Source organism: Anser anser (assembly GCF_964211835.1).
Source record: "Anser anser genome assembly, chromosome: 4".
In the NCBI taxonomy this organism is placed as follows: Eukaryota; Metazoa; Chordata; class Aves; order Anseriformes; family Anatidae; genus Anser; species Anser anser.
Window position 1 is genome coordinate 78,371,638 of NC_139724.1, and position 25,620 is coordinate 78,397,257.

The following is a 25,620-nucleotide window of genomic DNA, read 5'->3' on the forward strand; positions in this document are numbered from 1 at the left end:
AGCGCAGCACCAAAGCCCGTCCCAGCTGCTGCCAGTGCTCCTGCTCCCTCCTCCAGGGCCGTGAACCGATCCCAGTGGCTCCCGGAGCAGTCCCCGTCCCCCAGGCTGCAGGCTCACCTCCCGCCTTCGAGACCGACCCAAACGCGGGTGAGGGACAGGAGGGCTGTCACGGGCGATGGCAGGGGATAAATAGCGGAGGGACGTGGGCTCGAAGCAGGGGGAGCAACAGCCACAGGGCCAGAGGGGCCGTGCTTGGGCTGTCACAGGGACAGACGCAGCCAGTGGGGCCGGGGGAAGCTGCACGGGAGGAAGCGGGGGCAGAGGGGGGGGTGAAGCAGCCAGCGGGGCCCCCCCAGACCCGCAGCCACGAGGCGGGGGCTGCCACGTGCCCGGCTCCGGAAGGGCTGGGAGGAGGCTGAGCTGCTGCAGCTGCAGCAAAACAAATCCCAGGCAGCGCCGCCGCACCGAGAATCACGCCGCGGTGCTCACTCGTCAGGATATCGCTCCCCCTTCCCTCTCTGACATGGAAATTAGCAACGAGCCTGGAGGCAGGCTGAGAGGCAGGGCTGTGCCGCTTCTCTGCGCGGACCCTCGGCGCGGAGAAAGAGCAGACAGAACAAGGGCTAAAAATAAAAGCACGTCTGGACTCTGTTCAGCAGGTTCCTGGATTAAAATGCCACAAAAGCCGCTCTTGAAGCACGCGGGTCGGGGTCAGACGTCTCCCGGGAGGCGCATGGAAACACGGATTCCTTCTCCATGCTGTAAAGCTCTCCAGCACGGCGAGGGACAGGCGCGGGGGCACGGCCCCACGCTCCCTGCCGGGACTGCTGCCCCTGCCCAGGAGCCCCCCAGGCGTTCCCAGCTCCGCGTCGCGATGCCCGGGTGCAGCTGAGGTCTCACACCCTCTGCTCGGCACCCCGCATCCTGGCTGCTCCTGCCCGGCAGCCTCAAGCCCCGAACACCCCGCTCTGTCCCCGCCACACCGTGCCACCCCCGTCCCAGCGGGGCAGCGGGACACCCCCCTGCAATGAGCCGCCCCCAAGCAGCGAGGGTGCCAAGCCGGTGCCACCCACGTGGGCGCACACCGCGCTGGGGGACCCTGGGGACGGCAGCAGGACCCGCTCTCCACCGTGCATCTCTCGCCTGTCCCCGTTAAGCCCTCGGCGGGTCAGTCAGTTCTGGCTCCCGGTGATGGTGTCCCCCCAGGGACGGAAGCCACCCGCGGGACCCCGAGGGGAGGCGGGTGGCAGGCGGGGGCCTGGCACGGTGTCGGGACGCGGGGACCTTACCTTCAGGCACCGAGGTGACGCTCAGGACCCTGAGGTTGAGGTTGGGGAGGGGCACGGCGCAGACGTCCTTCCCCAGGCGCTGCGACGGGGGCAGCAGGAAGGTGATCTCGTACTTGTGCAGGATCTTCAGGAAGCCCACCTGCGAGGGGAGGGGAGCGCTGGGGTCACGCCGGGTGGGATGAAGGCACGGCGAGGGGCCCCCACTGCCAGCACCCCATCCCACACCCCCCTCGGTGGGGCAGGGACCCGCCTGCACCCGGCGCTCGCCCCCAGGCACCACGGGGGTGGAGCGGGGTTGGCAGCAGCCACGGGGGGTGGGGGGGCTGTTTTCCCTAACAATCAGGGAAATGTAATAAACGCATTTATTTCAGCTGCGCAAAGCAAGCAGCAGAAATAGCCCGTTCCGGGAAGCGCACTGTCACGAACAACCCTGGGGTGCTCTGGGAGCGGCAGACCGATTTCCCCGGTTCAAGCCGGGCGGCGTCCAGCTCCCGCTGCAGGGCTCGAGAAGGCAGGAGGCTTCCAGCAGCACGCCTCCACACGCCGTTTGTCCTTTTCCGCGACGAAAACCAGAGCCCCCTCCCAGCCAGCAGGTCTGCTTCCATCCAGCAAGACACATTTTGGGAAGGGAACCCCCCCCACCATGGTCCCCCCAGCACCGACCAGAGCCCCCCGAGCCAACGGGAGCCCAAGGAGAGGGGGGGACACCGGGCCTCCGAGCGCCCCAGCTGCTGGCACGGGCAGGGGGAGGTGAGGAGCTGAAGCGGAGCTAATCGCTGCCGGGGGGTGCGGGGGGAGCCGCCCACACCTTCCGTGTGAATCAGAGGAGGGCGCGCGGCACGTGGCGCAGCGCCGCCGGCACCCACAGCCGCACAGCACCGCGCCCCTCCGGGTGCTGGGGCAGCCCCGGCCGTGGCACAGCGCCCACGGCGAAGAAACGGGAGCTGCTGCGGCCAGGGGTGGGCTCGGCCAGGGAGGCAGAGCCCCCGCCATGCCCAGCCCACGGACGGCTCGGGCGGGGTTTTGGGGACAGAAGTGGCTCTTTGCCACCCGGCGTGACGCAGGAGCCACACAGCGTGCGGCCACCAAGCGCGCGGACGACGCGACCGCACCAAGCCGCGCCACCTCGTCGCTCTTCCTGCTCAGTGGGGCGATCCTCCGCTCAGACATCGCCCCCCGGCCCTGCAACCCCCCCCGGCGTCGGGCTATGACCCCCGCCACGGGCACGTCCAGCCAGGACAGGCACGTGTGCGACCCCATCGCGGTGCCCAGAGCCTCAGCCACCACTCTACGTGTAAATACATCATTTTTTACATAATATATAACACACACGCATGTATATAAATATATAAAGTGCGAGCCATCTGCCTCGCACAGCGGCGCTCCTGCCCGTGAGCAGCTCGGAGACATCACTGCCACACAGCCCCCAACCCAAACAGCCACAGACGCTTTGGGGATTTTCAGGACGGGGACAGACATGGGGTGAGCAGCCCCAGCGAGCCCATCTCACCCCCGGCAGGGAGACGCAGCTCTCCTCTGCCTCCGAAGGCGCGGGGCGGGCTGCACGGGAAGCACCACAGCACCCCGGGGCTGGGAGAGCCCCAGACCCACCCTCAATCCACCCAAGGAGCAGCGCCGGCCGCCGCCGCTCTGCCTCGGGACCCACGTCCCTTCTGCAGGGCACGTGCGGTGCCGGGGGCGCTCGCAGCACGCCGCGCTCCGCCAGCAGAAAAACACCACCAGCCACCCACGGGGCGGCAATCGCTGAGCAATTCGCAGCAATTTTTAGGGCAATAACCCATCATCCGCCCTAGACAAATAACTGACTCAGAGCTCAAAAGGGAATTTTAAATTGCCCTGCTTCCCGCAGCGCCAGGATACCTGCCGAGCCCTTCGCCGGCGTTATTTCGTTATTTCTCGGGGAAAGGAGCCCCCAAGGGGGAGGCTGGGGATGGAGGCCCCGCGGGTCGGCCTCTCCCCCTCCGCCTGCAAACCAGCGAGGAAAATTGTGGAGGTTTTTCTGCAGGATTGACGCCTCCTCTTGCAAGCACCCACAGGGCTGGTGGCCAGCACGAAAGCCCCAGCATTCAGCCCACCGCAACAACCACGAGCACCCCTTCGAGGCGCTGCCCCAGCCCCACAGAGCTGCCCAGGTGCTTGAAGATGGACCCGGCCCCCTGCCCCACGGCAGCCCAGCACAGCCCAGGGGGATGGGGGCAGGCTGTGGGTGCTCGGGTCTGCGAAGCCCCGGGGAAGCTCTGGGAAACGCACGGCGTCCCTGGTGGGCAAACCCCAACCGGCCCCGAATGGCAGCGGGTGCCACGGCGCTGCCCGCAGGGAAGCGAATGCCCTCCTCCGCACATGCCTGCCCCTGCGGTCCCGGAGGGGTCGGATCTGTCCCAAGAGCCCCAGGCAAACACAGCCTGGACCAGGCAGCAGCAAGGGGGCAGAAATCAGGGGTTCTCTCTGTGAATCTGGAGCAGAGCACCCCCTTTGTAGCCATGCCCCGAGGAGCCTCGCTGCCACCCGCTGAGAGGGGTCCCCAGTCCACAGGGCACCTGCGGGCCCCCCAGGCACGTGTCCGCAGATAGCGGCCGCCCCAGCACGCGCCCCCCGCGCCCCCACCTTGACGAGGAAGTGTCCGTCCTTCTCCTGCGTCACCATCACCGCCGAGTCGCGGAGCTTCTCCTCGAAGTGGACGTGGCCGGGGGCCCCATCCGCGGGCTGGCTGGGGGCGAAGCGCACGCCGCCCGCCTTCGCCTTGCTGCCTGCACGGGACGAGAGGACAGAGCCCGCGTGTCACCTGCTGTCCCCGGGGACAAGAAGCCAAGGGGCAGGATGGGTTCCGCTCCCCTCCCTGGCCCCTGCCACCTCCAGCCGCCCGCCAGGACCAGCGCCGTGCGCCCTGGGGCTTGTGCCTTTGCAGAGCGTGGTCTGCGGGGCTGCCAGGAAGAGACAACTCCTCTTCCTCCTCCTCCTCCTCCTGCACCAGCGACCCAGGAAGCCGCCCGGCCAGGCTGCCCGCACAGGGCGAGGAACCGATGGGAAGCACTGCCAGCATGTGATTTTACTGGCAGCCACTTCTCCTCCCTGCTGTCATTTGGGTGCTGGAGCTCCACAGTAAAAACCCAGCTGCCGAGAGCGCAAACAAACAGCAAAAAATACACCCACCCCCCCGGCCTGCTGCAACCAGCAGAGCCCAGAACCGGCTGAGATGAGACACGGGGCGAAATCCTGCCGCAGACAGCGCGGGCTGGGGTGGCGCTCAGAGCACGGGCTCCGCAGCCGGACGCTGATCTGGGAGCAGGGCCGGGCACGAGCCAGGGTCCTGGTGACTTCAGCACAGGACGGCACAGAGACGTGGGGCAGGAGGGCACGTGGGGACAGCGGGTCCCCAGCCAGGCTGCTGCAGCTCCGTCGCCGAGGCGTGGGGGGGGCAGAACCCCAAAGAGCTGGGAGCTGCGGCAGCAATGCCCCACGATGGTGCTGCACCACACAGGGCGAAGCCCCCTCCCCAGAGCTGCCGAGCACGTCCATCTGGCAGCAGGCACGGAGCAGATTGCTGCCTCCTTAAAGAAAAGGCTCTTTGTGCCTCGGCAGACTCTAATTTACTGAAATGCAAGAGATTTAATAACTCGGCATTGTTCAGCAGGAACAGCTTGGCAAGAAACGCTCCTCGGCGTGGCGGAGGCAGCGGGCCTGGGGGGCGCGCAGAGCGCTGCGGGTGCGGGGCCGTGCACGGGGCTGTCCCCACCTGAACTCTGGTGTCCCCCGGGGATGCACAGCTTCGGGTGAACCGAGCACACCGGGCAGGACAGAGCCCACGGAACGGCCCCGGGGGATGAACGTGGGGAGCTGTGGCTGAGGTCCCAGCTCGCTGCTGGGCGCGGAGCCCCGGCAGTCCCTGGGCACCTCTGCGGGGGCACCAGGACCCAGCACCGCATCCTGCCTGCGGGGGGCTGGCAGGGACGGTGCCACCCGCCCTGAGTGCTGCCTCCGGGCCTGCCCCCACTGACCCAGAAAGCACCGGGCAGAGCCCAAATACCCGACAGCAGCCCCAGCACCACGAGGCCGGGGCCGTGCCCACGCGTCAGGCAGCCCAGAAATGAAATTAGGGGTGCAATCCCATTGCGCATCCTGCACACACCCAGGCAGCGACGCCGACCGCGTCTCCTGCTCCGGCAGCTGCGTGAGTCAGCCTTGGGCAGGGTAGAAAAATCACCCAGGGCTATTTTGCTTTATCTCGTGGGGTACGGGACTGCACCGAGTCCCACCACAGCGGCAGGAGGGTTGCCGGACCTCTCCCTGGGGGTCAGCGTGCCAGCGGCCAGCCCTGGTGCTGTGCTCCCCCTGCTCCCTGAGCCCCTGTGCAGCGGGGAGGGTCTGCCCTGGGGAGACCACCACGCCTGTGTAAGGGACGGTCACAAGCCCGGCAGTAAAGGCCACCTTTTGTCACAGGGTCCTGAGGCGAGGGTCCCCGTTGTCCCCCCAGCAGGCAGGGCTGGGAGCACCGGGGCTGCCCCAGCACCGACGGAAACAAGGCAGCGGGCGGTCTGCCCTTCGGCACCGCTGCCACGGGACCACCACCGGTGCCAGGAGAGCCGCAGGTGATGACAGCACGCGGGGCAGGGGACCCTGGCGCTGTGCCCCTCGTTCAGCTGTGCCAGCAGCCCGGACAAGGCTTCGCCGCGGCAGGAAGAGTCCCCAGGGCGCTGAGCGACCGGGGCCGGAGCCGTCCCACGACCTCGCTCGCTGCAGGAAGGGGACGCGGGGATCGGGGGCACGGAGCCGCGGCCGCGCAGAGGTGAAAGCGCGGCTCAGAGGAGCACAAAGAGCTCCCGGGGCTTTGTCTGGGCGGCGCAGGGCAGGGAGCGCCGCAGCCTTTCTGGGTCACCTCCCCGCACCAAGCGCGCGGCCGGGTCCCAGCCCCGCGGGGAGGCAGCGGGACCGGGAGCCGAGGGGCACCGGGAGCACCCCGAGCGGGGGCACCCACGGGACATGCCCACAGCCACAAAATAGCAGCGATCCGTTCCCCCCCCATCCCCCGCTGCAGGGGCAGGGCAGGCAGCTCCGCGCAGCCCCCGCCACAGCACGGGGACCCCCCACGGACACGGGTGGGGACCCCCGCGGCGAGCGGCACCGAACCAGACCCCAGCGGGGTGTGGGCACGCAAGCGGGGCAGGGAGCCGGGGGGGGCCGCCGGGGACTCACCCTTGTTGGCCGCAGCCATGTGTCCCCGCCGCCGTCCCTCGTCCTTGCGCCGAGCTTCAGAGGCGGCAGCGCGAGGCCATGCTCCGAGGGGCGCCGCCGGAGCTGGGAGGGGGAGAAGGGGCCGGTGAGGAGCGGGCAGGGCCGGCGAGCACCGGGGACGCGGCTGCCGGGGAGGAGCCCGGGCACGGGCACACCGGCAGCCCCTCGGCGGCAGCGGCGGGCGCACACCGGGGCAGGTGCTGCCGCAACGAGAACTGCACCGGGGGGAGAGGGGGCGGGCCCCGGGGTCCGGCCCCGGTCCTGCCGCCCCCGGTGCACGAGGAGCCGGCCCCAGCCCCACGGAGCTCCCCAGGGCCCCGCAGCCGTCCCGAGGCTCTCAGGCTCCGTCCCACGGCCTCGGGGTCACCGCGGCTGGGACGGGGCCAGGAGCGGCCCCGGGGGGCGGGGAAACGGGGCCCGGGAGGGGAGCACCGGGGCCGTGCCCTGACCCCGGCACCGGCCCCGGCCCCGCGGCGCCCCCGGTACCGGTGACCGGAATGGGGGGGGGGGGGGGGGGGGCAGTGGGCACAGCCCCGGGGCTGAAGGCGAGCAGCGGGAGCTCGAGGGGAGGGCGTCGGAACGGAGCGCGGAAACCGGGCGGAAACGGTAAAAACGGAAAACGTTAAAATATAAAAAATTAAAATTAAAAAAAATTAACTAAAAACCACGCACAGGCAGAAAGCCCCGCACACCGCGGGAAGCGAGGCGCGAGGCCCGAGGCCCGAGCCCCCCCCCCCGCACGTTACCGCTCCCCCCCGCCCCGTCCCCGCTCACCGCCGCGTCCCGGGCGCTGCCCGCTGCCCGCTTCCCACTACCGGGACACGCCCCCCGCCCTCCTATTGGTCACCCTGCGGCTCGGACACACCCCCGCCGCTCCCATTGGCCCGCCCGCTCCGCGGTCACGCCCCCCCGCCACTCCCATTGGCTCCGGTTCCTACGCGGCCCGCCGGCGGGGTCGTCTCCAAGGGGCGGGCCCGTCACGGAGGGGGGGGTGTGGCGATGGTAGAGGGCAGCCAATGGGGAGAGGGTGGGCGGGGCTTTGGTGGCGGGCGGCCCCGCCCCGCGCGACGCGGTTGCCATGGGGACGCCTCCCCCCGGTGCCCCCTCCCCTCCCCGAGCCCCGCGGCCCCGGACCGGGACGGGCGGGGGGGGGCGGGCGGGGCACGGTGGGGAGGGGCCGGGGAGACTCGTGGGGGGGGCCGGGCCCGGCTCCCACCGGGGCCGGGAGGTGGCACCGGGGTGGGCACCGGAGAGCCCCGGGGATGGTCCCGGGGAGCCCAGCGGGGCCCGCGGGAGCACGGCCCCGGCACCGCGGCTCCGTCCCCGGGGGCTGCTCCGGAACCGGCCGAGTCCCCGCGTCCAGCGGTGCGTGACAGCCGGCACGGCGCGGCCCCGCCCCGGGGGACACCGGGTGTGCGCCGCGAGCCCGGGGCCGAGCCCGCTGGGACGGAGGGGTTGGGGGGCTCACCGAAACGGCTCTGTGAAGGGATTAACCGGCAGCCCCTCCCCCGGGATTAACCGGGAGCCACTCCCCGGGATTAACCGGCAGCCCCCGCCGGGGATTAACCGGCAGCCCCCCCCCCGCCCGGGATTAACCGGCAGCCCCCACCCCGGGATTAACCGGCAGCCCCCCCGCCGCCCCCACGCTCCTCGGAGGAGCAAACACCGGATTTTCGTCGCCGAGGCAGGGACGGGGAGGCACAGTTGGGGTGGGAACGGGGCTGTAATTCTGCTCCTGCCTCCGTCCTGAGAGGCACCGGGAGGCACCGGGGGGCACCCCCACGGGACGGGCGGCGGGGCCAGGCCGCGGGGCCGCCGGGGCTCCGCTCAGCGGGGCTGGCGCTGCGCCTGCTGCAGGCGCCGGCTGAGGTCGTCGATCCGCGTGTCCTTGAGGCGCAGCAGCTGCTCCAGCCTCCGCACCTTCATCTGCAGGAGCTGAGCGGGACCTGCCCTCAGCTCGCCCCGGCCTCGGCCGGCCCTGGGGGCCGCCGGGAGCGGGGCCGCGGGCCGGACGCGCAGGTGATGTGGCTGCGGGAGGGGCAGGAGGCACCGCGCGGCCCCGGGCACCCTTAGCCGTGGGGGAAACCGAGGCAGGCCAGCACCAGCGGCAGACGCGGGGCCGCAGCTCCCGCTCCCACACCAAGCAGTGACCCCCCCAGAACAGGGCCCCGGCGCCCCGGTCCCCACGGGGCAGCAGTGACAACGCCTCCCAGCTCAAGGCAGCTCGGAGCACCCCTTCCCCTCTGCCGAAACGTTCCGTTTCGATGTTTTCCGGCAGAAAAGCCTGGGTTTTAGGCAATTCGGACCGCGGCATCGCCCTCCCGCGGCGCTGAACAAACCTCTGACAAAAGCCACTGCTGCCAGGGGCTGCGTGACGCCGCCCCGCGCCTGCCCCGCGCCCCGGGACAGCGCTGCTGAGGCCTGCCCTGCGCCACCTCGGCCATCGCTGCCCGAAAAGCGACCAGGAAGAACAAGGATCAAGGGCTGGGAACATCTGGGGAGCGGGGACGTGCGACTGCTGGGTGTGTCACAGAGCCGGGCACGGCCAGGAGGGGGGGGCTGAGCGGGAGAGGCTCCCCCAGCCGGAGAGCTGTGGGCAGGGGTTTGTGGGGGGCAGCGGGGCAAGCTGCGGGGATCGAGCCACGTCTCCGGGCCATGCTGGGCTCTGGGGGACCTCCTAACCTCACTGCCCGCCCCCGTGTGACGGCACAGCACCGCAGCCCGGAGCCTGGCGCTGCCAGAGCAGCGCCCGAGGGAGACGTGGGACACCTGGGCAGCAGCGGGGCCACCTCCAGGCCGGGACGTGCCCGAGGGTGCCACCAGACAGGGGTGGGCCCGGGAGCCTGGGAGCACGGCGCCGCTGCAGGACTGGCTCGGGGGGCACGGGGAGCCCGGTCCCGGTCCCGGTCCCGCTCACCTGGACGGTCTCCTGGGCCAGGAGCAGCGCCTGCTCCTTCTCTGCCAGCTGCAGGTGGATGGCAGCAGTGTCCCCTGCGGGATGCCGGGCGTAGCCGAGGTGGCTCCTGCTCCCCCTGGGACAGGGAAGGGAACGCCAGGACAGCGACTGAGCCCCCCTGCGGCACCCACGGCCCGCGGGGCTGAGCCCCCGGCCGTGCCCAGCACGTCCTGGGCTCCCCCTCCAGGGCCCGCGCCCCGCGGGGACCTGCAGAGCCCATCCCGCTGGGAGCCCCCAGGAAGGGCACAGCACCCGCACAGCACCCGCACAGCACCAGCCCTTACCCGGCAGCCCCGGGGGACTCCTGGGCACAGCCCTGTCCCGTGCTCTTCACCTCGGAGTAGCCTGCCAAAGGCGGCAATAGGGACACAGTAACACCAAATGGAACGGCTGGGTCGGACGGACCCACAAAGATCATCGAGTCCGACCGCCCGACCGCTCCCGGGCTAAGCAGAAGTGAAAGCACGTCGCTGAGGGCACCCTCCAAACGCCTCCCGAGCGCTGACAGGCACCGGGCACCTCGCTTGGAAACCAGCGCCAGCGCTTGGCCACCCTCACAGCAAGGAATTTTTTCCTAATGTGCTGCCCGACCTTCCCCTGGCACAGCGCTGTGCTGTCTGCACGTGTCCTGTCACCAGTTACCCCCCTCTACGAGCATAATTAGTGTCAATTAGCACCAGGAGCACCTCCCTCAATTAGCACGTGCCCTGCCCACCCAGCTCTGCCCCCCACCAGCCCAGGACAAGCCCCCAGCAGGAGGCAGGGACCACAGGGCAGCCGGTTTGGGCTAGGAGCGGGAGGGGACCCCGAGGTGCCATGCACCGGCCCTACCCGTCTCCAAGTAGCCGACCTCCTCCTGCGCTGTCCTCGCACCCAGCTCCTGCACGGAAAACCCCCATCACCCCTGGCTCCTCGCCCCGGGGGTGAGCCTGCAAGCAGCCCCCCACGCTGGGAGGCGGCCCCGGCCCACCCCGCTGTCAGGAAAAGGGGGGCCAGGGCCCCCCAGCCCATCCGGCCGCTCCCGTGGCAGGGGTCAGCTCAGAGCAGGGGGTTCCCAGCGCGGCGTGGTGCCGGAGTTACCGCCCGAAGGCAGGGCCGGGATCGATCTGCCCGAATTCCTGCGCAGCCACAGCCCTTCCCGCTGCGAATTCCTGCCCTGACCTGGGCGCTGGCAGACGCAGCCCAGCCGGCCCCAGGCCCGCAGGCTCCTTCTCCTCCCTCACACCGCGAGGACCAGGACCCTCGTGGGCTGAGGGCTTGGCTGCGGCAGGAGAGGAGGCGGCTGCTGCCGCCAGCCCCATCCTGGAGCCGCGTGCTCAGCTCTCTGCACGGCTGCCCAAGCCCGATCCGGCCCAGGCACGCTTCCACTCCTCCCCAGGGCTGTCACAGCGAGGTGACAAGCCGTGGCAAAGGAGGATGACGGAGCGAGCGTCCCCTCAACTCCCCAGCTCACAGCAGCTCCTCCAGGGCTGCCCAGGCCAATTCCTGCCTGCAGAGCCGCAGCGCTTCCCGGGGCGGCACGTCTGTGGCTGCCGCGAGGGACCAGCCCTGCCGCCTGCCTCACGCCTGCCCCAGCTCTGCCCCGCTGACCTGCTCTGGGCCAGGCACCGCCTTGCTCTGCTTCTGCTTCTCCTCGATCTTCTGCCGCAGCAGGAGCAGCACCTGCTCCACCGTGCCCGGCCGGCACTGCACGACCTGACGGATCACCTCATCCGGGAGGGAGAAGTTCAGCTTACTCAAAACCTTCCTAAAAACAAAAAAGGAGCCAAACCGGCAGGCGGGAGGGCAGGGAGGCAGGGCACCGAGTGCCCACGGCCCTGCTGCGAGGGGCAGTGCTCCCCCAGCCCGGCGGGGAGCAGGGAGGCAGGGTGCCCAGCACCCACAGCCCCGCTCCGAGGGGCAGCGCTCCCCCAGCCCGGCGGGGAGCAGGGAGGCAGGGTGCCCAGCACCCACGGCCCCGCTCCGAGGGGCAGCGCTCCCCCAGCCCGGCGGGGAGCAGGGAGGCAGGGTGCCCAGCACCCACGGCCCCGCTCCGAGGGGCAGCGCTCCCCCAGCCCGGCCGGGAGCAGGGCACCGCCGCCCCGCTACCTGTTGAGGTGGCCCCAGTTGGCCAGCTTCTGCGGCGTGGAGCTGGCGGGCACGTAGCTGTGCAGCTGCACCATGGCGGGGAAGAAGAACTTCACCAGCTCGGCTGCCAGCACTGGGGGAGGAGGAGGAGAGGCTCTGGGACACGGCCGGGACGCGGGGCCTGGCCCCACACTGGGCCCGGGCCTGGCCCCACAGCCGCGGCCTAGCCCCCCCCCAGGCCCCCGCCCGTCTCCCTGGAGGCCCGGGGCCCCTCGCACCGCCGTCGCTGAAGTCGCGGGCGATGTTCCTGCGGGGCCGGGACAGCGGCACGGCGTCCACCCAGCGGTACAGCGCCCGCAGGCCGCCATCGCCCGCCGCCGGGCCTAGGGCCGCCATGGCGCCCGCCGCGTCGCCATGGCAACGGGGGCCGCGCGGGGCATGCTGGGAGCGCGCCGCGGGGTTGCCTGGCAACGGGGGGGGCAGAAAGATGGGGGGGGCTGGGGGGCCTGAGGGATGGGGGGGGGGTCTCTGAGCAATGGGGGGAGGCTATGGGGTCCTGAGGAATGGGGGGGCAGCAGGGGGTCCTGGGGGTCCTGAGGGATGGGGGGGCAGCAGGGGGTCCTGAGGGATGGGGCCTGGGGGTCTCTGAGCAATGGAGGGAAGGGGGGGTAAAATAAAGGGGAGGGGAGGCCCTGGGGAACTGGGGGGGCAGCAAGGGGTCCTGAGGGATTGGGGTCCTGAGGGATGGGGGTCTCTGAGCAACGGGGGGAAAGAGGGGGTAGGATGAGGTGGGGGGGGAGGCTGAGCAATGGGGGGGGGCAGCAGGGGGTCCTGAGGGTCTCTGAGCAATGTGGGGACCTGGGGGTGCAGGACCAGGGGGAGGGGGGAGGCCTAGGGGGCCTGGCCCCATGGCGGGGGGTCCCCAAGCCCCATGGGACACCAGGAGAGCCCCTGACCCCATGGCGGGGGGGCCCAGCACAGAGGGGGCCCCCCAGGCCAGGGGGACCGGGGGTGGGTCACCGTGGGGCTGCTGCACGGGGGCGCCAGCCCGCCCCCCACCCGGCCTCGTTAATTAGAGTGATCATTAGGGCAGCCCTCACTGCGCAGCCATTAAAGCGAGCCGCCCCCCCGGCCCCCCAGCCCCAACCGTGGAGGTGGGGGCTTGGGGGGACCCCCACGTCCCACCCCAGGGGGGCTGCGGATGGGGTCTGGCTGGGTCCTGCTGCGGGCGGGGGGCTCAGCACCCCACCCCGAGGGGCTCAGCACCCACCGCGCCCCTCGCTCCCATTTGCTCCCCAGAACCCCCCATTTTGGCGGATGAGGACGCAGGGGGGGGCTAGCAGGAGACCCCCCCCCAGGCCAGCGGCGTGGTGTCGGGGCTGGCAGCAAGCGCTGGGCTCCCCCCGGCCCCCAGCCCAGCCTCCCGCTGCTGGGGCTGGAAGCAATTACAGCCCTGCGCTGGGGCGGGGAGAGGGGGGGCAACAACCCGCAGCCCCCAGAGAGGGGCCGGGAGCCCCCCGCCCCTGTATGTACCCCCCCATAACCCCCCCCCCAATGCCACGAGCTGGGGGGGGGGGGGGCACAGGACCCCCCCCCACCCTCCTCCAGCTCCTCCAGGGCCGCAGGATCCGGCCCCCGCAGGGGTGCCAGCAGGAACGTGTGGCCCCCCAAGCTGGGGGGGGGGGGGGGCTGCCCCCGCTTGCCCCCCCCCCTCCGCCCGGCAGGGCTGCGGGTCGGGGTCTCGCACACACGCACCCCTTTTATTTTCCCCTCTGAAAGGAGAGAGCGGGGCCGGGGACAATGGATGAAAGGCCGGCCACCCAGGCCGGGGCTGCCTGCGCCGTGCCCCCAGCCCCTGCTTTACATGAGAAAGGCCGGCCGGGGGGGGTCAGAGGGGGGGGGGGACACCCCCAAACTGGACAGATGGACGGACGGACAGATGGACCGGGTCCGAGCCCCCCACCTCCCCCAAGCGGGGCCGAGGCTGGGGTCTCGCGCAGCTCGGTGGCCTTGGTGCCGCGTGGTGGCACGTGGCGGGGCCGAGCCGGGACCCCCGGAGAATTGGGGGGGGGGGGGGGCTGTGTCCGAGCAGCGGGCCCCCCCCCCCCCGGGTCCCACCACCCACCGCCCACGTGCACCCGTCCGCGTCTGCCCTCGCACACCCAGCCGTGCCCCCCGACCCCGCACAGCCCCAGCACGTGCCCTGCCGTGCCCCCCCCATAATGCGCCCCCCAGCCACGTGCCCCCCCAAAGTACACCCCTTCCCCATATGCAGCCCCCCCAACCATGCACCCCCCTTGTGCCCCCCCAGCCATAAGCCCCTCCACACCCCCCCACTGCACACCCCATGTACAGCCCCCCCCATGCACCCCCCTCGTGCCCCCCCCAGTCAAGTGCCCCTCCACACCCCCCCACTGCAAACCCCTTCCCCATATGCAGCCCCCCCAGCCATGCACCCCCCTTGTGCCCCGCAGCCAAGTGCCCCTCTATGCCCCCCCTTCACACCCCCATGTGCAGCCCCCCCCCGCCATGCATTCTGCCTGCTGCACATCCTTCTTGTGCAGCCCCCCCCGACCCTAAACTGCCCCCCCCAGGCACCCCCCAAGCCCTGCACCCCCCCGGCCAAGCCCCCCCCCAACCCCTGTACCCCCCCCCAGCCAGAAACCCCCTCATACCCCCACCCCAAGCCCCCCACCCGCAGCCCACACACCCCCACGTGCCCCCAGCCATATGCCCCCCCCCAGCCACAACCCCCCCCCATACGCCCCCCGCCCTATAGACCCCCCCCAGCCACGCAGCACCCCCCTAACCCCCCCCCCCCGACCCCGCAGCCCCAAACTGCCCCATCCAGCCCCGGCCGTGCCCCCCCCCGGCCCGCACTTCCCGGCGCCGTGCCCCCCCCGTGCCCCCCCCGCGCGGGGCCGGGCTTGCGGCGGGGCCGGGCTCGGGGCGGCGCCGCGCTCCCGCCGCTCGGTGTTATTTTTCGAATAGAAATAGGGGCGGCGGCACCGCGGCCTGCGGGGGCCCCGGCTCCGGCCCGACACCGCCACCGCCGCCCCCCCGTTTTATTTTTTATTTTTATTATTTTTATATTTTTTAATTTTTTTATTTTTTATTTTTTTATTTTTTTAATTTTTATTTTTTTTATTTTTTATTTTTATTTTTTTTATTTTTTATCTTTTGTTTTTATTTTTTATTTTATTTTATTTCATTTTTTCATTTTTATTCTTTTTATTATTTTTTTTATTTTCGGTTTCCGCCCCCCCCATGGCGGCGCGGAGCGGTCCCAGCCCCCGCCGGCCCCGCGGGCTGCCCGGGCTGGCGGCGCTGCTGGCGGTGGCGGCGGCGGGGGGGGGGCCGGGGGTGGCGTCGGGCATGGCGGGGATGTCGCCGGTCACCACGCTGGCTCGCGACATGGACAAGCTGGCGGGGCTGGGCAGGTGAGTGGGGGGGGTGACATGGGGGGTGCTTTGGGGGGGTGCTTCGGGGGGGGTGCTTTGGGGGGCGCTGTTTCGGGGGGGGTGCTTTTGGAGAGGGGGTGTTTTGGGGGGGGTAGGTGATGTTTTGGGGGGGGTCCTGGGGGGTGATGTTTTGGGGGGGGGGTCCCAGCCGTGGTGCGGGGCTGGGACCGGTGCGGGGCTGCGGGTGCCGGTCCCAGCCCCGTGTCCCCCCCCTCGCCCCGCAGCCACTGTGACACCCCCCGGAGGAAGGCTCCGGGGGGGCCCTTCCCGGGCCCCCGGTGCCGCCTGGCCCGCGCCTCCTCGGGCTCGTCCCAGGACTCCGCCACCTCCGACGCCTCGGACGCGGGTGAGTTTGGGGGGGTCCCTCGTGGGGCAGCCGAGCCCCCCCCCCCGCACCCCAACCCCTCCTGCTACCCCTGCCCTGTCCCCCCAGGAGTGGGCCTCGACTCCCCCACGCAGGAGGACCCCGAAGCCCTGGAGGACGTGTGAGTGCCCCCCCCCCCAAAGGGACCCCCCCTGTACCCCCATAGCACCGCGTGGGGGGGGGATCAGGGGTTGCAAACAGTCAGGAGCAGCCCCCCCCCGGCTGCCTCCCCCCCCCCAGCAGCACCGCCCTGCACGGAGCCGCCTTTACCCAAAAACCAGCCGGGGGGGGGCAGGAAGCCGCAGCCTGTTCCGGGTGGTGCTGGGTGCTGGGTGCTGGTGGGGGGGGGGGGGGGGAGGATGGGGGGGCTGCAGGCGGGCCCTGTCCCCCCCCGTGTCCCCCCCCGTGTCCCCCCGTGTCCCCCCCATGTCCCCCCATGTCCCCCCGTGTCCCCCCCGTGTCCCCCCGTGTCCCCCCCGTGTCCCCCCCGTGTCCCCCCCATGTCCCCCCGTGTCCCCCCCTGTCCCCCCCCATGTCCCCCCGTGTCCCCCCGTGTCACCCCGTGTCCCCCCCCGGCCGTTGGCAGCGGGGGGGCGGCGGGCAGATGGCCGGTGCGTCCCCGCGGCGCTGGGGGCCAGATGGCGGGGGCAGCGCTGGTGGCCCCCATTTGCATACAGGTGGGGAGCGGGGCTGCGGGACCACCCGCGGGCCCTGCACAGCCTAACCCCCCCCCCCCGGGGCTGTGCGTGAGCCAGAGGCAGCCTGGGGGGGGTTGGTGCTGGAGCTGGGGCCTGGGGGCAGCACTGAGCCCCCCCCCCCCCAAAAAAAAAGCACTGCCCGGCGTGGGGGTCCGACACCCCCTGACCGCGGCGCCGCTCTCCCCGCAGCTTCGAGAAGGCCGTGCTGGAGGCCGGGAGGGTCGTCACCGAGTAAGTCTCGGGGGGGCTGCCCCCTGTCCCCGGTGTCCCCCCGGGTCTGGTTCACGCCTGCAGGGGTTGCTCTTTTTGGGGGGGGGGGGTGTCCCTGGCATCCGGGGGGGGCACGTTGTGTATATTGTGCCTGGGGCGCCCTCCCCGTGGTTTATTCCCTTCCTTTCCCTGCTTTCTGCAGCAACAAGCTCCTCATCCGGAGAATCCACTCGCTGCCGGTAAGTCGGGGGGGGGGGGGCAAATCCTGCCGCGGGTCCGCCCGGGAGGAGGCTGGAGCAGGGAGCACGGGACTGTGACGGTCCCGGGGGGGCCGTGCAGCACCTCTCACCCCCCCTCTCCGCCCCGCAGCCGCGGCTCCTGGGGGCCAGCCCAGCCCTGAGGAACATCTCCAACTGCAGCGAGTTCAACAGCCCGCCGCCGAGAGAGCAGCAGGGGCAGCCCCGGGACGATGTGAGTGGGGCAGCCGGGCTGGGGGGGCTCGGGGAGGGGGCAGAGGGCTGCTATAACGCTGTGCCCCCCCCCCCAAATCCTTCCCGCAGGAGGGGTTCGTGTTTAAGAAGCCCCAGAGGCCGGGGCACCGCAGCCGGCTGCAGGCGTCGGAGGGGGGCTCGGGGAAGGAGCCCTTCGCACAGAGACCCAGCTCCGCGCCCAACCTGCTGGTGAGGGGGGCCGGGGGCTGGGGGGGGGGGCTGGGGGTGCTGCTGCCGTTCACAGGAACCAGAGGAGCAAATCTGTGTGCCTGGACACCCGTGGGGGTGGGGGTGGCACCAGTGAGGGTATCGGGGTGCCCCATATCCCAGTGGGGCCCCCGAGCCATGGGCTGTCCCCCCACCCAGTTCGACACCCCCGAGAAAGAAAACCTGCCCGAGGGCGAGAGCCCCGTGGTGCTGCGCCGGTGCTCCCTCACCTCCTCCATGGCCGAGGAGGACGACGACGGCTTCATGGAGATCCTGGACGAGGAGGAGATGAAGGTAGGGAGGGCTCTGCTCTCTGGGGAGCAGCCCCTGCCCCTCTGCAGCACCGTGCCCCCCCCTCATGTTCCCCCCCTTTTTTGGCTGCACTGAGTTCCTGGGGTGGGCTAATCCCTATGGCTGGTAAAGCCGAGGGGGTGTCGGCGCTCAGGGACACCCCAAAACCGGGAGCGGGGTGACTGAGCTGCCTGCAGCTGCCGTCCCTGCCCGGGGGGCAGCAGGGCTGAGCCCCCTCACGCTCTCCCCACCACCGTGGCAGCAGAGCGACGCGGAGGTGCCGCCGGGGATGGCGAGCCTGCTGACTGCCCCGCTGGTGAAGAAGGAGGAGGCAGAGCCGGTAGGTGCAGCCCCCCGAAGAGAGGGGGGGCCTGGCTGGGAGCCCCCGGGCTGCTCCCCGCTGGGGGCTCAGGGCCGTGGCCCCTGGCAGAGGGGCTGCGGGGTGGGCAGCGGCAGCCCCGGGGCCTGGGGCATGTCCTGGGCTGCTGTGGGCTGCTGGAGCTGGATCCTCGCCCCGGTGGGAGCAGCGGAGCCCACGGGACCCTCGTGGGGTTCTCCCCCCAGCAGCGCCCCGCCAAGCGCAGCAAGTGCCGGCAGCTCTTCCGCTCGCCCTCGATGCCCAGCAGCGTCATCCGGCCCATCCTGAAGCGCCTCGAGCGGCCCCACGACAGGGACACCCCCGTCAAAACCAAGCGGCGCAGGAGCGTGGCCGGCACCCCGGGCGAGGTGGCGGAGCCGGTGGGTGATGGGGGGGGGGGGGGGCGGTGGCGAGGGGCCCCCTGCCCGCGCCGGGCCCCGCACCCACGCCTGGGGGTTGTTTTTTGTCCCGTTCCTTCGCAGAAAGCGCGGCTGATGCGCTCCAGGTCCTTCTGCCAGGAGGAGATTGAGAACATGCTGGCCAACGACCACCGGGAGCTCATCGGAGACTTCTCCAAGGTGGGGGCCTGGGGGCGCTGGCGGTCACGGGGTGCCCTCAACCCCCCAAAAACCGAGGGTGGCCGCAGAGCCCTGCTGGGGGAACAACACCCAGGCGGGGAGCCTGGGGCGGGTGGGCGCCCCCGGTCAGCCCCTGACCCTGCACAACGCTTCCAGGCCTACCTGCTGCAGACGGTGGAGGGCAAGCACCAGGACCTCAAGTACATTTCCCCCGAAATGGTAAGGGAGCGGCCCCGAGAGCCCCCCCCCTCGCCCCCAGTGCCGGCGGGGGCTGACGGGCTCCTCGCTCCCCGCAGATGGTGGCGGTGCTGAGCGGGCAGTTCAGCAGCTTCATCGAGAGCTGCGTGATCGTGGACTGCAGGTACCCCTACGAGTACGAGGGAGGCCACATCAAGGTCAGAACCGCTGCTGCGCCCCGGGGGCTCGCCCTGCCCTTTTGGAGGGGGGCGGTGTTAAAAATATCAAACGCCGGGGGTTCGAGACGCTCTAAAGGTGCTGAGCATCTTCGCAGAGGGTGCTGCGAGGGTGCCTGGGGCGGTGGGGGGGGGGTCACCCCGACAGACCCCAGGAGGTGGGGGGCTGAAGGCGCCTCCTCTTCCCGGCAGGGTGCTGTCAACCTGCCGATGGAGCAGGACGTGGAGGAGTTCCTGCTGAAGAAGCCCATCGTGCCCTTCGACGCGACCAAGCGCGTGATCGTCATCTTCCACTGCGAGTTCTCCTCCGAGCGGGGGCCCAGGATGTACGTTGGGGACGGGGGGCTCTTGGGGACGGGGGGCTCTTGGGGCCCGGCAGGACCTGGGCAAGGGCTGCCCCTCCCATTCTCTGCCCCCCTCCCACGGCCGTCCCGCCGCTCAGGTGCCGCTTTGTCCGGGAGAAGGACCGTGCCTGCAACGAGTACCCCCACCTGCACTACCCCGAGCTCTACGTCTTGAAGGGGGGGTACCGGGAGTTCTTCCCCCAGTACCAGGTGAGCCTCCCCCACACCCCCCCCCACCCGGGGCCCAGCCAGCCCCCGGTGGCAGCCCGCCCCCCCCCGGGCCGTGTGCCCCTCTGACGGGGCCGCGCGCCCCGCAGGCGCACTGCGAGCCGCAGGACTACCGGCCCATGCACCACGCCGACTTCAAGGAGGACCTGCGCAAGTGCCGCCTCAAGAGCCGCACCTGGGCGGGCGAGCGCAGCCGCCGGGAGCTCTACAGCCGCCTCAACAACTGCTGAGCCCCGGGGGCACCGGGGGGGGACCGGGGAGGGACCGGGGAGCCCGGCCGGGACCGGGGGGGCGGGGGACAGGCCCCGTCCCCCAGCACTTGCAGCCCCCTCCCGGGGCTCCGTGCCTGCCCGTTGTAGCGGGGGGCCGCAGAGAAGCACTTAGAGTCCGTCCCCCCCCCCGGGATCGGTGCCCCCGGTAAGGCCGCGGGGGGGGGGGGGGGGGGGGGCGGGGCCGCGCTGTGTGACCGCGCCGGGCAATAAACGGGGCCGGGGCCTGGCGGGCCGCGTCCGCCCGGGGGTGCTTCCGGGTACGGGCGGCGGCTTCACCGCGTCGCCCTCCCCCCGCTCGCCTTTCCGCCAATCGGAGCGCGCCTTCCGCGTCGCCTCGGCCAATCGCGTCGCGCCGCCGTCACGTGCAGGGGGCCGGCCGCGAGCCTCGCCGCCCGCAGCCGGTTCTCCCGTCGCCCACCAATCGGATCCGAGCGTCTCCGCGCCAGCCAATCGCGGGCGGAGGGGGGCGCTTAGCCCCGCCCCGCGCCCACGTGACGCTCGGCGGGCCGGGGTCGCGGCGCGGCGTTGCCATGGTGCGGGCGTTCCTGCTGCTGGCGCTGGGCGGCCCCGCCCCCGGCCCCGCCCCCTGCCGCGTGCTGCTGGCGCGCGCCTTCGCCCCCCCGGGGACCCCCCCCGGGACCCCCCCCGGGTCCCCCCCCCGGCAGCGCCTCCGCCGCAAGGAGCAGCTGCTGGCCGTGGCCAGGTACGGGGGGGGGATCCCCGGGGGGGCGGGGCTCGGAGGGACCCCCCCGTAACCCCCCCCCCGGGGCTATGGGACCCCCCCAGGGGGAGTCTTGTTTGGGGGGGGGTGGGCTGGGCTCGGTGGGAGGGCTGTGGACCCCCCCCAATACCCCCAGGGATGGGGGACCCCCATTGTGGGGGGGGTCTGGGCACTGTGGGACCCCTCCGTACCCCCCCACTGGGACCCCCGGGCTGTGGGACCCCCCCAGTGGGAATCCCATTTGTTGGGGGGGGGGCAGGGCTCGGTGGGAGGGCTGTGGACCCCCCCTAATACCCTCAGGCATGGGGGACCCCCATTTGGGGGGGGTGCTGAGCTTGGTGGAACCCCTCCCGCACCCCCCCCACTGGGACCCCCGGGCCTTGGGACCCCCCCAGTGGGAGTCCCGTTTGTTGCGGGGGGGTCTGGGCTCAGTGGGAGGGCTGTGGACCCCCCCCCATTCCCTCCCCCCACTACCCCCAAGGATGGGGCAGCCTCATTTGGGGAGGGATAAGGCTCGGTGGGAGGGCTGTGGACCCCCCCCAGTACCCGCAAGGATGGATGACCCCCGTTTTGGGGGGGGTCTGGGCTCAGTGGGAGAGCTGTGGACCCCCCCCCCCCAATACCCCCAAGGATGATGCAGCCCCATTTTGGGGGGGGCAGGGCCCGGCGGGACCCCCGGGGCCGTACGGCCGTACGGCCCCGGGGGTCCCGCCGAGCCCTGCCCCCCCCCCAGCAAGGCGTTAACCTTGCCCACATCGGGGGAGGGGGTCCTCACCCAAATCCCCCCCCCCCGCAGGCAGGTCGCCTCCCACTGCCACCTTCACCAAGCATCCTCCGGCCGCCCCCCGGCCCCGCCGCTTCCCGAGGACCCCCCGTCCCTCCACAACGCCCCGGGGGGGCTCTTCCGCCTGGCCCCCGGCGACCCCTTCCCCCAAGGGACCTCGGTCGCCTGGCTGGCGGCCCCCAGCCTCGCCTTCGCCCTGGTCTGCGACCCCCGGGAGAACCTGGCGCTGGCCGAGGGCACCCTGCGGCACCTCGCCCCCCGCCTGCTGGCCGCCCTGCGCCCCCCCGGCACCGGCGTCCTGCTGCGGCCCGACGCCGCCGACCTCCTCCTCGACCGGCTCCTGCCCCACGGGCAGCTCCTCTTCCTCAGCGAGCGCTTCCTCCAGGCCGTGGACCGCGAGCTGTCACGCTGAGACGGGACCCCCCCAGGGGCTTGGTTTTGGGGGGAAAACGGGGGGAAATAGGGCTGCGGCTGGGCTCTGCGGGAGCGCGGTGGGGAATAAAGCGGCGTGCTGGTGAGCGGTGGGTTATCGCCGGTTTAATGCACAGGGGGGGGCTGCAGGGCAGGGAGGTGCACTGCTGGCGGGGGGGGGCGGGTGGGTGATGGGGTGAGCACGGTCTGAAATCGTGGAATGGAGGGGATGGAGTGGGGTAGGGTAGGGTAGAGCGGGACGGAATGGAACTGAGTGGAACAGAATCATTTAGACTGTAAAAGACCCTTAAGGTGAAATCCAGCCATCGAGCTGCCACCGCCGAGCCCAGCGCTGAACCGTGTCCCTAACTTGGTTTATTTCATGGGATGGGATTGGGGATGGGATTGGGGATGGGGATGGGATTGGGGATGGGATGGGGATGGGATGGGATTGGGGATGAGAGTCGGATTGGGAATGGGATTGGGGATGGGATGGGATTGGGGATGGGGATGAGATGGGATGGGATGGGGGATGGGATGGGGATGGGATGGGATTGGGGACGGGATGGGATGGGGATGGGATTGGGGATGGGATGGGATTGGGGATGGGATTGGGGATGGGATGGGATTGGGGATGGGATGGGATTGGGGATGGCGATGGGATACAACAGGACAGGGTAGGATAGGATAAAATAGGACAGGACAGGACAGGCTGGAACAGAAGAGTTCAGTTCGGTTCGGTTCGGTTGGACGGGACCTACGGAGATGACGAGCCCAACACCTGAGCACCTCAGGGCTACCCAGGAGCTGAGCGCGTTCCTGAGGGCACCGCCCCAGCCCCTGGGCGCTGCGGGCACGGGGCACCCACCGCCCCACCAGGGGGCCGCTGCGGGTGTTTGCCCACCCCCGGGGGGAAGAAACGCGGGCGCCCCAAAGCGAAGGGGTCTTCCAGGTCTCCTCCGGCTGCGATGGAGCTGCGGGGGGCTGCGGCAGCGCTTTGGCCGGGGAGGAGCTGAGCGGGTCGGGGGAGAAATGTCAAAGCTCCTGCGCCCCCCCGCTGCCACAGCTGGGGGCTGGGGGCTGCGCACGGGGGGCTCGGCCCCTCCTGGTGCCGCCCCGGGGCTCCCCGCGGCAGGGACGGGGCGGCCACGGGGGCACCGGGGGCTGGCAGAGGGGGACGGGGGCAGCACGGAGGTGGGACGAGGCGGGGGGCACGGGGCGAGGCGGCATGGAGGCACGGCAGACGTTTAATTCAATTTAACTCAAGGCAAAGCGCTGGGCGCCGCCGGGCGCTCGCTTCGCCCCAGGGACCCGGCGCGGGGGCTTCACCCCGCAGGGTCCGGCCGCGGGCGCTCAGGGCCCCCCCAGGTCCCGCTTGCAGATCCAGAGGAAGGGGATGTTGCAGTTGTGGTCGTTCCAGAGCCCGGTGCCCACCGGGTGGATCTGGGCGCAGCCCTCGCGGCCCTGCTCCCCGTGGTCCTGCCGGTCCGGCTGCCCCGGCGCCCAGAAGCTGCGGGGCAGAGCGGCTCGGGGTTGGGGGGGGAGGCCAGGTTCCACGCGCCCCCCCCAACCCCCCCGGTGCCCGCCGCCCCCTCACCTGTCGGCCGGTGAGTACACGGTGCCGTCCACCCAGCGCCAGGTGTCGTTGCGGTCACCGTCCTCCAGCCCGATCCAGTAATAGCCCCCCCGCGACTCCCGCGCCAGGAACTCCTGCGGAGAGGGCTCAGGGGGGGCGGGGGGCAGGTGGGGGGGCAAACGGGGGGCAAATGGGGGGGCAGGGGGTGCATGGGGCAAGGGGGTGCATGGGGTAGGGGGGCTGAATGGGGCAGGGGGGCACAGGGGGCAGGGAGCGCAGGGGGCAGGGGGTGCAGGGGGTGAGGGGGTGCATGGGGCAGGGGGGCGCAGGGGGCAGGGGGTACATGGGGCAGGAAGGCACAAGCAGGAGGGTGCACGGGGCAGGGAGGTGCATGGGGTGGGGGGGCACACAGGGCAGGAAGGCACGGGCGCGGGGTGCCCGGGGGTGCAGCTGGCAGCAGGGCACGCAGGCGGTGAAGGGCACGGAGCCCCGCGCACCCACCTGCTCGTCCCGGCTGGTGACGGAGGTGAGCTGCGCCTGCTTGGAGAGGCAGAACTCCTTCGCCTCGCGCCAGGGCTTCTGGTCCCCCGAGAAGTAGTAGATCTTCCCCTTGTGGTACCTCCAGCCCAGGCCCAGCCCCTGCAGCCACCGCCCTGGGGACAGCGGCGGTGCTCGGTGCCACGGCCCCGCGGCCGTGCCCTGGGGCACGGGGGGGCACGCGGGGGAGGCACGGCCCTGCCCCGTCCCCTTGGGGTCTGTCCCCACGTCCCAACGTTACCCAAAAAGTCCCTGCGCCTCTGTGCCACGTCGGGGCTGTCACCGGGGCTCCGTGAACCTGGCCGGGGGACAGCAGGGACAGGAGCCGTGGCACAGCCCTGCCCGCACCCCGGTGCCGCCGGGCGCACTCACCATCGGGGCCGGGCGGCAGCAGCGGCCCCAGCGCCTCCAGCTCTGCCCGTGCCACCCGCAGCTCCGCCTGGTCCCGTGCGCCTGGGGAGGGCAGGGGGGGGGTCAGGGCAGCCCCAGCCTCCTGCCTGCCCCCCACGGGGTGAGGGTCCCCAGCCCGGCCGCGCTTACGCAGGGTGGCGACGGCCGTCAGGGCGGCCCCCAGGGCCAGGAGGGCCGCCAAGCCCACGGCCAGCAGAGTGCCCTGCACCCGGCGGGACGGGGACGGCCGGGACCCGAAATCCAGCACTGCAGAGAGACGGCAGAGGGGTCCTCAGCCGGCGCTGATCCGGACCCCCCAGGACCCAGCACCCCCGGGCCCCCAGCCCCACGGAGAGGAGCCCCGGGGCTGGAGGGGGAGCCCCGCGGGCCCACCTTGCTCACCGTGCGGGTAGCGGATCTGCAGGTTCTCGTACAGGTCCGGCCCCTCGGTGGCCATCCCGCAGCTGGCCGAGCCCACAGCCGCTTCCTCCCGGAGCCCTGCGCGTGGCAGCCCCAGCGACCGAAACTGCCAGGAAAGGGAAGGCGGCAGCCGGGGGGGGCACGGCGCTGCTTGGGGTGCCACCGCCCAGGCTGGACAGGGATTCCCCTGTCCCAAAGGGACAGACCTCCACGCAGGGCTTGTGGCCACATCCCGGCTTGCTGCCCATGGCCGGCCACCCCACGGGGCCACCCTGCATGGGGGATCCCTGTCCCCCACCCCACGGCCAGCCCTGGCCGGTGGTGACCCAGGGGTGGCTCCCGTGGGGACACATCGGGCTCATGGGGACGGCACGGGGGGACGGCCCCAGCCCTGCTCAGCCGCAGGCGCAGCAGCACAGGGGGGACCCCTCGGGGCTGGGTGCAGGCAGCACCCGTGTCCTCAGGGGGAGCAGGGCCAGGTCCCCAGCATGTCCCCAGGGGGAGCAGGGCCACGTCCCCGACGTGCCCAGGGGACACTGTCCAGCTCCATCACCCCTCCCCTGGCCTGCGCTGCCTCCCGGCCATCCAGCGCCAACCCTGCCCCCATACCAGCCTTGCCCCTGCCCCAGCCCTGGTTTTGTTCCCGAGCACATCCCCACCGCAGCCGCGTTCCACTTTTTGCCCTCAGACGCAGAATCGCGTCCGGGAACCCCTGGCAAGCAGCGCAGATGTTACGCCTCGCTTCTCGTTAGCAGCTCTCCCGTGCCCGGCGTGTGGCTCGAGCCCGGCTCCCCGCTGCCCGCAGAAGGGGAAGGCTCAGACGGAGGCGGCGACGCGGGAGAGGAGAGGAGAGGAGCTGCTACCGCGGTACTGCTGCCGCACAGCACCCCAGGGACGGTGCTGGGCGCAGCGGGGACGGGGACGGATGCCCAAGACAGGGTCTCAGGGTCCGTCCCTGGGGGCTGCTCTCCCACCCGGCCTCCCAAGGGACCTCCCTGAGGCTCCCCAACAGGGGAAGGCCGTGGGTGGAGCGGGTGCTGGGGCCGTTTCCTGGGCTCAGCACCACTGGTGCCCCACACCCAGCACAGCCCTCGCCCGTGCGCCCCCCTGCGTGCCCCACGCCTCGCTCCGGAAGCCTCGGCTGAGTTATTTCGCAGCTTCTGGGTGGTTTTTTTTTTTTTGGTTTCTGTTTGTTTGGGATTTTTTTTTTGTTTTTGTTTCAGCCCAAACCATCGTGGTGTTTGACGCAGGCTCTGAAAATAGCTCCAAATCTGCAGAAGCAGCACTCCTCTGGCACAGGGATG

General features: G+C 71.3%; 4 protein-coding genes across 20 annotated transcripts in view; 2 read left to right on the forward strand and 2 right to left on the reverse strand.

Moving 5' to 3' along the window:
* The window catches only part of ADISSP (adipose secreted signaling protein), a 15,373-nt gene extending 3,366 nt beyond the window's left edge, over nucleotides 1-12,007 (reverse strand). Inside the window, exons 1-9 of one of the 11 annotated variants that reach the window (XR_014583244.1) lie at nucleotides 11,841-11,998; nucleotides 11,584-11,695; nucleotides 11,086-11,242; nucleotides 10,318-10,375; nucleotides 9,780-9,840; nucleotides 9,457-9,571; nucleotides 6,501-6,602; nucleotides 3,915-4,057; nucleotides 1,290-1,428 (exon numbers count right to left, since the gene is read on the reverse strand). Coding sequence is in view for 10 of the 11 variants with exons in the window: in XM_083833310.1 (XP_083689436.1) it covers nucleotides 8,754-9,033; nucleotides 9,457-9,571; nucleotides 10,318-10,375; nucleotides 11,086-11,242; nucleotides 11,584-11,695; nucleotides 11,841-11,958 (840 nt within the window). In the remaining variant the exon portion in view is untranslated. Of the gene's footprint in view, nucleotides 1-1,289; nucleotides 1,429-3,914; nucleotides 4,058-6,500; nucleotides 6,603-7,211; nucleotides 7,257-7,285; nucleotides 7,418-8,243; nucleotides 8,568-8,612; nucleotides 9,034-9,456; nucleotides 9,572-9,779; nucleotides 9,841-10,317; nucleotides 11,050-11,085; nucleotides 11,243-11,583; nucleotides 11,696-11,840 lie in introns of those variants that run through there. The other 10 variants (XM_083833311.1, XM_083833312.1, XM_083833307.1 and 7 more) reach the window with 10 other exon arrangements.
* A 2,527-nt stretch (nucleotides 12,008-14,534) lies between these two features.
* CDC25B (cell division cycle 25B) lies at nucleotides 14,535-19,989 on the forward strand. Of its 4 annotated transcripts, none has more exons than XM_083833813.1 (16): nucleotides 14,535-15,002; nucleotides 15,248-15,369; nucleotides 15,457-15,508; nucleotides 16,275-16,316; nucleotides 16,498-16,534; nucleotides 16,665-16,766; nucleotides 16,856-16,975; nucleotides 17,153-17,287; nucleotides 17,550-17,624; nucleotides 17,849-18,022; nucleotides 18,125-18,220; nucleotides 18,377-18,439; nucleotides 18,517-18,615; nucleotides 18,826-18,959; nucleotides 19,076-19,187; nucleotides 19,295-19,989. In XM_083833813.1, exons 1-16 carry the CDS (start codon nucleotides 14,830-14,832, stop codon nucleotides 19,433-19,435), a joined length of 1,677 nt encoding a protein of 558 aa, XP_083689939.1. In that variant the 5' UTR covers nucleotides 14,535-14,829; the 3' UTR covers nucleotides 19,436-19,989. The 4 variants fall into 4 exon arrangements, with proteins under 4 accessions (XP_083689939.1, XP_083689940.1, XP_083689937.1 ...); XM_083833814.1 differs by having other exon boundaries at nucleotides 17,852-18,022; XM_083833811.1 differs by having other exon boundaries at nucleotides 14,536-15,002; nucleotides 17,547-17,624.
* Nucleotides 19,990-19,994: 5 nt separating this feature from the next.
* AP5S1 (adaptor related protein complex 5 subunit sigma 1) lies at nucleotides 19,995-21,500 on the forward strand. Its single transcript, XM_083833816.1, has 2 exons — nucleotides 19,995-20,180; nucleotides 20,995-21,500. Exons 1-2 carry the CDS (start codon nucleotides 20,008-20,010, stop codon nucleotides 21,392-21,394), a joined length of 573 nt encoding a protein of 190 aa, XP_083689942.1. The 5' UTR covers nucleotides 19,995-20,007; the 3' UTR covers nucleotides 21,395-21,500.
* Nucleotides 21,501-22,622: 1,122 nt separating this feature from the next.
* Nucleotides 22,623-24,900, reverse strand: LOC310898629 (C-type lectin domain family 4 member F-like). Of its 4 annotated transcripts, none has more exons than XM_083833951.1 (7): nucleotides 24,290-24,898; nucleotides 24,047-24,163; nucleotides 23,879-23,959; nucleotides 23,748-23,804; nucleotides 23,471-23,622; nucleotides 22,991-23,103; nucleotides 22,623-22,903 (listed from the first exon to the last, which is right to left on the reverse strand). In XM_083833951.1, exons 1-7 carry the CDS (start codon nucleotides 24,351-24,353, stop codon nucleotides 22,747-22,749), a joined length of 741 nt encoding a protein of 246 aa, XP_083690077.1. In that variant the 5' UTR covers nucleotides 24,354-24,898; the 3' UTR covers nucleotides 22,623-22,746. The 4 variants fall into 4 exon arrangements, with proteins under 4 accessions (XP_083690077.1, XP_083690078.1, XP_083690079.1 ...); XM_083833952.1 differs by having other exon boundaries at nucleotides 24,299-24,891; XM_083833953.1 differs by lacking the exon at nucleotides 23,748-23,804 and having other exon boundaries at nucleotides 24,290-24,900.
* Between the last annotated feature and the right edge of the window lie 720 nt (nucleotides 24,901-25,620).